The sequence below is a fragment of the Oryctolagus cuniculus genome, chromosome 2, assembly GCF_964237555.1.
Source record: "Oryctolagus cuniculus chromosome 2, mOryCun1.1, whole genome shotgun sequence".
Taxonomy (NCBI): Eukaryota; Metazoa; Chordata; class Mammalia; order Lagomorpha; family Leporidae; genus Oryctolagus; species Oryctolagus cuniculus.
This window is the reverse complement of record NC_091433.1, coordinates 48,756,358-48,767,951: the sequence shown is the minus strand read 5'-3', so window position 1 is coordinate 48,767,951 and position 11,594 is coordinate 48,756,358. Positions and strand designations below refer to the sequence as shown.

At 36.2% G+C, this 11,594-nt stretch overlaps 1 protein-coding gene across 1 annotated transcript in view; it reads right to left on the bottom strand.

Annotated features, from left to right (window-relative positions):
- Positions 1–1,360: 1,360 nt before the first annotated feature.
- KCTD9 (potassium channel tetramerization domain containing 9) overlaps positions 1,361–11,594 on the bottom strand; it is a 31,502-nt gene continuing 21,268 nt past the window's right edge. The window contains exons 9-12 of the mRNA XM_002709462.5: positions 11,062–11,211; positions 6,378–6,483; positions 5,528–5,661; positions 1,361–3,297 (exon numbers count right to left, since the gene is read on the bottom strand). Of these exons, the coding sequence (XP_002709508.1) occupies positions 3,181–3,297; positions 5,528–5,661; positions 6,378–6,483; positions 11,062–11,211 (507 nt within the window). The 3' untranslated portion in view covers positions 1,361–3,180. The remainder of the gene's footprint in view (positions 3,298–5,527; positions 5,662–6,377; positions 6,484–11,061; positions 11,212–11,594) is intronic.

Sequence of the window (11,594 nt, the reverse complement as noted above, 5' to 3'; positions counted from 1 at the left end):
GGTTGCTATTACATTTTTGAAAACATGCTTTGAAAGTTTTAAGATGAACACAACAAAATAGCGTATGAATTCATTCACTATGTTGTATGTTCTTTAAGTCTTAGGCCACATGAGCAAAAGCCAAATTTGTTTTGTCTTACTCTCTATAGCACCAACTAAGGTTACCATCTCATTTTAAAATTAATGAGTTTTTGATGCTTAGTGACTAAGTCTGAACCTTTTCATGATTCCATGTTCAATTTACCAAGGAGCAGAATTTAATAAAGTGGGTTTAAATAATTGGATTTTGTATTGGTATATTTTTTTCAAGATTTGAAAGAATGACTTTAAAGGAAAAACTGCTTCACTTTCAACATTAAATCAGCTCAAAATTATTACAATAATGATTTTGTGATGTTGCAGAATGACAAATGAGTCTTTTTTTTCTCTCTAATGTAAAATCTCAGCAGGTAGAACCAAGGTTAACTCCTGCTGATGTGTCTAATCAGGTTATAAAAAGGTTTCAGAGAATTGGTTCTAGGATAAGGTGATTTAAACTAAAATAATGTAAGCACTTTTCTTTGTAGTAGTGAACCTTTTAACTTAAAATATACTTCTTTGGGTAGTTAATACAATTCTTGGATAGTCCTGCATTAAAGATGATTTAAAGTTGACTCGGGGTTGGATTTCAGTATAAACAACAGATTTATAAAATGAACTGGAGAAAATATTCCAAGTCTTGATTCATAATGGAAACCTTCACAGGATAATGAATTTATAACATTTCCTACTACAATTTCCTTGAAATCATAGTTGAAAGAACTAAATTGTATTAGAGCATAATACATATTGCTTTAGAAAGTTATTTGAGTACTGAATTGTATCAATGTAAATTATCTCATTTGTCAATGTAAATAATCTCAATTTTATAGCTCACCCTCCAACCACCACTGAAGGGACATGTTTCATCACTAGGGTTAAGGCAAGTTTTATTATTTTATAGCATTCTCCTTCCTTCGGATTCTCTCTTAACTGTCAGGTGAAACATGTCTTGGGGGAATGTTTTTATCCAGCTTAATAACACCTACTAGCAATGTTCATCGGCTTAAGAGTAACAAAAACAAATTAAATGAAATACTAGAAGACAGTCTTTCCTTTTGTGAGAATTAATAGTTTCTTCATGTCTTTAGAATGGCAGATAGATACTGTCTGAAGATACGAATTGACTTTCATAGCACTTTCCAAGAGGCTAGTCCATAACACATATTATGCTGTACTTCCTTAGTCATTTAGACCCTGAGAGCTAGCTGTCAACACGTATTGTAGAAATGTATGCAAAAGAGAAATAGTGTGGATTTTCAAAAGCAAGAGAAGAGACTCCTTTTCAACATTTCATATTGTTTATTAATGTAGTATACATTAGATCCAAAATCTGCAGTTTCTAAGCATACTGTGTTTAGATCTTTCAGTTCCTTGTGCAATTTTAGGTTTGTCTACAGAGGTACCCTTAAATGAATGGATAACACATTCTATAATTATTGAAAATATAGTACTGAGTGAAATGATTTAAATATAATTTAGGCACATACTGATTATGAAAATAGATATCTCTCAATACAATACTTCTCTGTCTTGATAAAAATAATAAAGCAAAGAAAATATTTCATTTCTAAAAGTTGCTTTCCTTCGCCTGTAAAGGTCTGATTTCCTCCCACTATGCATATGTACCCTTACTGTTCAGGAAAGCTTTGCATATGTAGATATAGAAGAATAAGCTACGCAAATACTGAAGATATGTCATTCTCCCAAAGGAGACAAAAGTGGTTTTAAATGATTCATTGCCTCAAGGTGATGAGTCTGTAGAATTCAGAATCCATTTGGATACAGCTTATATTCCTATTCCTGGGCTAGACCTATGGACACAGGGTTATTGATGGGCAAGGACTGTCCCAATCTCTGTTGCTGCAGAGAGAACGATTCAAGAAAAATGGACTAAAATTTGTTAAAAACAAACAAAAAATAAGAAAATATAAGTAAAAGAACCACAGATGCTCACTGGAGTGACTAGAATTATATCATGGACCAGCCAAATGCCTTTATTTTTACTTATTAAATTTTGGGGGCAGCTATTATGTAACTGATAGTTAAGAATACTGCATTCCCCATGCTGGCTTAAGCCTTTTGCCTTCTAAAACGTGTCCCTGCAATACTCACTCATATTTTATAGCTTTGGCTGCAGTATTCTTGATTGCAGTATATTTCTAAGCTGATCCTGTCTATTTTGTATTTGAATTAAATGAATATTAATGATGCACCTTGGTTTTTTGGTTTTTGAAGTATCTTCTTCCTATGATTCTGTTGATTGTACATGAAAAAAAACTAGACTAGTAGTGTAAATAGAATTGCCTGGTCTGGTGTTGAGTGGAACTTGTCTAGAATGAAATTCTAAGGAATGCTTATTTAAAAGCTGAGGCTATTGGTAAATTCTTCCTTCATCTGGGGTGTTCCAATATACTTTCAGAATGTTAATGATGTACAATGGTATCTTTCCTTCCACTCTGTCTTAACCAGTAAGAATGGAATATTCCTTTAAATTAGCTACTATTTTGTTCTAAAAGTAAACATCATAAAAATGAACCTGAAAAGAGAGCCTTAGGGAATCTGATCTCACCATATTCATATGATGTGACAGGTATTTAAAGAGGGAGGCATCACTAAAGCTATTTATAAACCTGAACAACCTTTTCAAAGTTTTCATAAAATTTAACAATTTAAATATCCATACTGCATCTAGGTATTCAATAAATATAATTGCATATGTTGTGCTTTTCATAAATTAAAATCCTCAAATGCATCTCAAACCAAGATGGCATTTCCACATCATGCCTATTTAAAAGCAAATATAATAGATATTATTCCTGGTCATACAACCAGGCAACTCTCCCTATCCCACTCAAAAGGCAGCAATGCAATCTAATTTCCCTACATCTATTAAATGAGTGCTTTTCTGTTAAAATCAGAATGTGGAAAAAAGAGTAATTTTTTTCCCTTATGCACCGTTGAGAACAAGCATAACTGTCTAAATGGTTTTAAAATTCCCTTACAGTGCTATCTCTTCTAGACAACTGAGTGGGTACAGAAAGAAAAGTGATAAGGAAAACATCTTTCATCTAGGACATCTTCCTCCAGCCCCTGAAATCCTCATCTGACGCTTTGTGACATATGTAGTGGTGTCAGCATCTCTTCAAATATAGCTCCCTTCACATTGGAGCCTCTCAAGTTGGCTTCTTGAAGATCACACCCAGACAGATCACAATTCTATAAGACAGAAACATATTCACATAACTAGCATGAAGACTTATATTCTTACCTGTTTCTTCTCAAAATTATGTCTGTGAGATATTAAGACAACATTCTGATAGAATGAAACTCAGTTAATTTCTGGAAAATTTCTGACATATACCCTAAAGTCAGATTTTCTTCTATTAGCACAGGAATTTGTCAACCAAGGTGGTGCTCGGGCAGATGGCCACAAATGCAAAGATTAAAGATGAAGTGTGTCCCTTCTGTTCATGTATTTTAGAATCAGGCATTTAAAATGCAGAGTGGATATTGGTGCAATTAAGTATTATCTAAATAATTTTACCACAATCCAAGAACAAGAACAAGAACAAAAGGCATGACAAGGGGGAAAGCTATTGAAAGGAAATGTACCTAGTAATTAAATTGTACAATAGAGTTTTCTATTCCCTACCCCTAACATTTTTATAGCAAGGGACTGCCTTTTTTTGTTGCTGTTGTTTAATCCCAAATTTATGTGTACGAATCAATGAGTTTTGACAAAGGGACACAACAGTCTAATACACAAACAGGAGGTATTTGTTAATTTTTTTCCAAATCACAGCATTAAGATGAGATGAAGAATCTGGTGAAGTCCCCAGGGATGGTGGTGGTAATGGCTGAAGAAGAGTGATTATGTATAATCTTTTAAGAGGACAAATGTCAACAGCTACCCCTTAACAAGCAACTTTATCAATCTTTGCAGTCAGCTGAACAGAGACTTTTGCTTCTTAACCATATTGAATACATGGTAGCTGAAATCAAGGGAAAAAATACGACCTTAGGTATAATAACAAGTAATAAACAACTAAACAATTACATTCATAATAGCAGTATACTATCAGCCTTAGGCTAGTTCTTTTTGCCTTATTTAAAATGAAATACAGCTCAATAACTATATGTGGTAGTAACCAACATGCCAACCAGGAGAGGAATAGAATATGTCCCTTATGGCAGAAAGTGCTATTGGACACTGTTGATATAGATCTATCAACATCTTTCAAGTCTGCTAGCTACATTCACACATCAAGAAGACATATAGAATATAATTCTTATTAAAAAGATGACTGGACAGGGGTGGGAGTTTGGTTCTGCACTTAAAAAAAGGCTCAGCAGATTAAGCTACTGCTTGGGACACCCACATTCCATACCAGAATACCTCAGCTTGAGTCCTGGCTCCACTTCCTATTCCAGCATTCCTAGTAATTCGCACCCTGGAAGGCAGCAAGTGATGGCTCAAGTGCTTGAGTCCCTGCCCCTCATGTGGAAGACCCAGACTGATTTCATGGCTCCTGACTTCGGAATGGCCCAGCCCCGGCTGCTGTGGGAATTTGGGGAGTGAACCAGCAGATAGAAGCCTTGGGTGCCAAGTCCAGCTGCCTACTAATGCTAATGCATATTCTGAGAGGCAGTGGTGATGGCCCTGGTACTTGGATCTCTGCCGCCCAAATGGAGTTCTGGGCTTCCAGTTCGGCCCAGCCCAGCCTGGGCTACTGCAGGCATTTGAGGAATGAACTAGCAGATAGCATGATATCGCTCTCTTTTTTTTTTTTTTTTTTTGGACAGGCAGAGTGGACAGTGAGAGAGAGAGACAGAGAGAAAGGTCTTCTTTGCCGTTGGTTCACCCTCCAGTGGCCGCCGCGGCCAGCGCAACGCGCTGATCCGATGGCAGGAGCCAGGTGCTTATCCTGGTCCCAGGCCACAGCAGAGAGCTGGCCTGGAAGGGGGGCAACCGGGACAGAATCCGGCGCCCCGACCGGGACTAGAACCCGGTGTGCCGGCGCCGCAAGCAGAGGATTAGCCTAGTGAGCCGCAGCGCGGGCCCTCTCTCTCACTTTCTAAGAAAATACATAAAGGTTTCAAGTAGTTCAGGAAATAATCTGGCCTGTTTAATTTTGTTTCAAATTAAAAATTATGAAAAATATAGTAAATCAGAGTAATAAAATATCAAACTTCTCTACTTGGGGAAGAACCAAGGAAAAGGAGACAGGAAATCAAATCTGGAACTGCATCTGTGATCTGAGTAACTGAACACTGCTCTGGAATTCCAATTTGTTTAAACATGCAATTGAAAGGAAAACAGCCCTCCAGCTGTTTGGCATGTTATCTGGCAGTTTTACCAGCCAACTTCATTATGATTTCAATAAATTTTGCATGAGATACTCAGTAATTCTAGATGAACAAAAACTTTAAATGTTGCTGAACTCACCTCTAAGTCAGTTCCTGCCAGAGTTGCTCCTCTGAGGTTGCAGTTCTTCAACTTGGCGTTTTTTAAAGTAGCAACTCTCAGGTTAATTCCTGTCATTTGACTTCCTTCCATATCCACACCTTTCAGATTAGCACCTACAGCAAACATATTTTAGGATTTTAACTTAAAAAATTTAACTGCACTCAACAGAATTGCAAGATGACTTAAGGGAGGTAAATGATCAAAGACTCCTTTAACTCCTGGAAATCTGAGTCTCTTAACTAACGTACAAACACAGAGTTCAATGTTAGGGAGTGCTTTGCTTATGCAATAAATTGGAACGTTTTCATCAATACTTTTCAGGAGAGGAATAAACTGTCTTATGATAGTTAGCACTTTTATAATATGCCCCTCTAAATTCATGATAAGCACTATGTCTCCAAAATACACAAAGTATAAACAAAGTGACCAATTCACAGATACAACAACACAATAATGAGTTAATAAACAAAATATTAAATTTAAAAATGACCCAAAAAAAACCCTCCCTGGCTTTGTACAAACTGAAATTTTTCCTTTTGGTCAGTACAAGGATATTTGTTCTTCTTGAAAGTTTAAGATGTTGAAATTGAATTCTTCAACTCAAGCCTTATTAAATATTCAAAGCTTTATTTCTTGAATGCTCAAGTTTGATTAGCATGTGTATGAGAGCAAATGGAGGCATCTTACCCTGTTGCAGGCTATCAAATATGACAAAAGAATAAATCTATTTTCCCACAGCTTATCCTGTTTTACCCTGAATAATTATTTTGCTGAACTTTTAATTTTATGGTCTGATTTCACGAAAGAACATTTACAGACGGGATCTCACCTTCTAAATTGGCTTTAAGACCAGAAGGATCCTCAAAATTACACAGTTTCAGGGATGCACCTTCTGCATTAGAACAGAGCATCTTAACTCCCTGGAGATTTGCACACTGCAAAGAAAAAAGTCCCAGTTTTAAGGGTCATAATTTTCTTCCCATAGGCTCAAACAGTTACAAAAAAATAGAGGGGGATTCAATTGGATATATTTGCAATTAATTATTTTCTGTTTACAACAAAAGACTTTTACAATTGAATCCAATAAGAACTGTAAATATTTTAAAGAAATAGCTCTTTTAAAGAACTATTCGAAGAAGAAGCAAATGCCAAATTAACAGCATGCCCAGTTCACATGGAACATAAAGTGTTTACATAAAGAAGCTGGGGGAGTCAGAACCATGACATCACTGTTTCTATTTTTATAAACAACCTTGGGCATAACAATATAGTCAAAATGTATGGATAAGGAAGGCATACACTTGTTAGGTATATGGACTTTGCTGAAATTCTTGATGTTCCAAGAGCTACAACCATCTTCATTTCAAAGGTCAGAATACTAATGCCAGCAATTAAAGGCATCATTTAGCTATGAAAGACTAAGAAGTTGCTCCTTGGACTGTCTATACCAACCATTAATATACAACACTGTCAATCTTAAACACCCAAATCACCATGCATAATGCAGAACAGAAAGTAAACAGGTAGAAAATATGTATTTGTTTCAAATTATTTTATTTAAATATTATTTGTTAATTTATTTCAAAGCCTTAATGCCATCATGTCTGAACTCTACAAACTGCTAGCCAAGACAGTAAGTTGATGTTAACATCAGACCAGGCCTTCTCTACAAACTGTAATGATCAAAGTAGAAACTGAATGTGATAAATAATGTTTGTTTGTGGACTCAAGAGGCTTTCATGGCCTTGGCAGCTCATGACAAGAGCCTCGGGTGATCACTGACGTTGTAAATAAGAGTATCAATTGTTAAATCAACAACAGAAGTCACTGTGCACTTGCTCCTCATGTAGGACCTCTGTCCTTAATGAGATGTACTATGACAATTAATGGTAAAACTAGTTTTCAAACAGTACTTTATCTTTGTGTGTCTGTGTGGATGCAAACTGTTGAAATCTTTACTTAGTACAGAGTTGATCTTCTATATATAAAGATAATTAAAATGAATATTAATGAAGAATGGGATTTGGAGAGGGAGTAGGAGGTGGGACAGTTTGGGTGTGGGAGGGAGGGTATGGGGAGAAGAACTGCTCTAATCCCAAAGTTGTACCTATGAAATTTATACTTATTAAATAAAAGCTTTCTATAAAAAATAAATAAATAAAAAAGAAACTGAATGTGAAAGATTTTTAACAACTGTAAGGCACAACATGAGCACTAGCTATATTTGTCTAAAATCCTAATGCCGATCAAGGCATGTTACAGTAATACCTATCAAGAAATGTGTTTGTTTTACAAGTATAATTTCATCCTCCTTACAGTCAATTGTAGTAAAAGGGAGATGAGAAAAAAATATTTCAATTACAGATAATTCATACTCCCTCATTTCTTTGCCTGTTCCTTAACACAAGGTAGTGTAGAAGTTCTGGCTAGACAGATAAGATAATAAAGACCTGGAAGGATCAAAATAACTAAAGGATGACTGGGTTTTTTGTATTTGAAAATACAACAAAACAGGCAGTTGATATATGCAAACAAATGTCTCTGCTTCTCTATGTACTATAAAACAGATGGCAAATGTTATCAAAAGTTCTCAAGGTAATTATGTAGGTACCATTCTATACTCAGGAGGACTATTCTACAGAATCTCATAAAGAAAAAATATATAAGCAACCACAGTGAAGTCTTCTATCTTCAAGCTTATAAAGAATTTTAAACTGTATTCATCAAGTAGTAAAGTAGGTCCTCAAGGCTAAGATTTCAGAACTCGGCTCACAGAGTCAGCACTGCAATGGTAAGAACTGTGGCATCTCACAATATCAACAGCGGAAATCTATTTTGATGAAAGCAGCCATATTTTTTAACTATGACAATAGCATTAGGGTTATGCTTTTTAAGTGGTCCTCATCTGCAAAACACAAATAAAAATATTTACAAATGAAATAATGAGTTGCTTTAAAATAACTGTGATAAGGTACAGACCAAATAAATTGATTATGTGCTGACAGAAGCTGAGCGATGAGGTACTTATCATACTATCCTATTTCTGTATATGTTTGACATTTTCCAGATGAAAAAAGTCTTGAGAAAAACAAAACACATACTTTTAAATCTAGTTCCAACTCTGTAAAAAAGCAGCCTTTTGGCACTGGAGAAGTTTCTAGGTTTGTTTCTCAGTGAAACAACAAGGTCATACTAAATAACCATTCTAGTTCTCAACACACTGTAAGCTATTTCCATCCTCTAAGTCCCTGCCAATTTCTACTATTCCATAAGTATTGGACTGGGAATACCTAGTAGAGAGCTAAATTATTATCCCAGCTTCTATGCAGCAAGCAAAAGTCAACATGGGAGGGCATACCACATAATAAGAAATACTCTAGGCCGGCGCCGCGGCTCACTAGGCTGATCCTCCGCCTTGCGGCGCCGGCACACCGGGTTCTAGTCCCGGTTGGGGCGCCGGATTCTGTCCTGGTTGCCCCTCTTCCAGGCCAGCTCTCTGCTGTAGCCAGGGAGTGCAGTGGAGGATGGCCCAAGTGCTTGGGCCCTGCACCCCATGGGAGACCAGGAGAAGCACCTGGCTCCTGCCATCGGATCAGCGCGGTGCGCCGGCCGCAGCACGCCGGCCGCGGCGGCCATTGGAGGGTTAACCAATGGCAAAGGAAGACCTTTCTCTCTGTCTCTCTCTCTCTCACTATCCACTCTGCCTGTCAAAAAAAAAAAAAAAAAAAAGAAATACTCTAAAGGACATTGATAGAATAGATGATGTGGCGCAGGCAGAGACTGCTCAACAGTGATAGCAACTGACATCATCTCATTTATAGCAGAGTGGAGGGTTCTGATGGAAATGAGGGAAATAAGTAACTCCACAAACTGGGTGAGCAGTTCAAGAAAGGCAGCATGACCAACGGGTGCACACTAATCAGCAGAAGGCTCAGTACACGTCTTATTTTGTGACCACAGCAATCAGCAGCTATCTTCAAATGTCAACGGCAATTAGAAATTAGTTTTGCCTGAATACAGTTTATACACTCTGGACAATGACTTTCAACATGAGCCATTTTATCATTAATAATAAAATAACACTTCAGTTTATCAAATACTTATATATACATACACACATATATACTTTGGCTTTCATACTGGTTATATAATATGGACAGAAGAAGTACTGAGTACAAGATTACAGAGAAAATTATGGCATAGGTTCACAGTAATATTGTACCTAAACACAACTCAAAATCAGCATTGAATGATCCAAACTATCTTTTTGTCCTTAACAAAATCCAAGCTGCTTCTCAATGTTTCACTATTTAAAAAGTAAGTCCTGGGGCTGGTGCGGTAGCATAATAGGTTAAGCCTCTGCCTGCAGTGGCAGCATCCCATATGGGTATGGGTTCAAGTCCTAGCTGCTCGGCTTCTGATCCAGCTCCCTGTTAATGTGCCTGGGAAAGCAGTGGAAGATGGCCCAAGTGCATGGGCCTCTGCACCCATGTGGGAGACCCAGATGAAGCTCCTGGCTCTTGGCTTTGGCCTCACCCAGCGCTGGCCATTGTAGCCATTTGGGGAGTGAACCAGAAGATGGAAGATCTCTATCTTTCCCTCTCTTTCTCTGTAACACTGCCTTTCAAATAAATAAAATAAATCTTAAAAAAAAAAAACCCAACTAAGTCCTTTAAACCTTTTCTTTCATTGTGTTTTCTGGCCTCTTGTGCTACTTGACACTTCATCCATCATTACATGGGAACAGGGAGAGTTACAGTAATCAAAATGTATATTAGTAGATTACTAACTCTGATATAAAACTTCATGGAAAAATAGGTTTCAACTAAGGAATACAACCAAAACTGTAATAATTAAATAAATTACTATCAAAAGAGGATGCTATATTAAATGTACTTAATTGAAAAGATGTGCATATATGGATTTACAGATTAAGAAAGGAATTCATAGTTTCGCTATGAATTCTACATTTATCCTCTAACCCTAAATTAACACAAGTAGTTACATAAATATACATACACACATATACATTTATATTTGCATACATTTAGATGAACATGTAGAAAAAGGAAGAGCAACACTGAAAAGCTATCTTCCACAGATGGATGCATCCCATGTTTACTTCAAAATATCTTTTCCAAATACTTCTAGGTGATAACATTTTCTCAAACTAGAAATAAGGTTGAATAGAAGACTTCAAAGTTTCTTTTCAGCTTATTGTTACAACTCACAGAATATACAAGTTCTGATAAAGTATATAATATTCAGAAGATTGACTCTAATTTCAAGATGTAATCTCCTATTAGTTGCTAAACCTGGCAGGTCTATGTTTAATAAAAGACATCAAAATTGTCAAACCAGCCCATTTCATTTTTAGAGCCTCTAGTTTTATTACCAACATGGTAAATTATCTATTTTCAATTAAAAGCTCCAAAAGACTGATATAATTCCTGCTGTTAGACTGTTTAATATCTTCAAAATTTTATTTTTCTTGTAACCAAATATGATCTTACGTCAAGCACTGATCCAGAAAGATCAGCTCGTTCAAGATTTGCACAACAGAGATTTGCATGAGCAAGGTTGCAGCGGCTTAAATTGGCCATTTTGAAGTTAATGTATCGAAGGTCCAAACGTGAAAGATCAGCACCACTGAAGTTTAAACCCTGAAATTAAAAAGCACAAAGTGTCATAACGTTTAAACCATCTGCTTGTACTGAATTTAATTACTATAGTTAACCACCAAGTTTTTAGAAGCAATTGGCAGTTCAGTCACTTGGAGTTTATTACAAAACATGATCAAATGGAATTTAGATACATGAAGCATCTTTATTGGTTCCTCTAGTAAACCTATTCATATTTACATTAGACTATGGCAGGACTATACTTCATATATGTGCATAAGTTTCTAAAGAGAGGTCCCTGTTAATCATATACCTGCTGATAAGTATTTATTATTTTAGTAAACTTGAATATACTCAAATTATTTTTAGTAAACTTGAATATACTCAAATTATTTTATTAATAATTCAAGACAGTTTTATTAAGA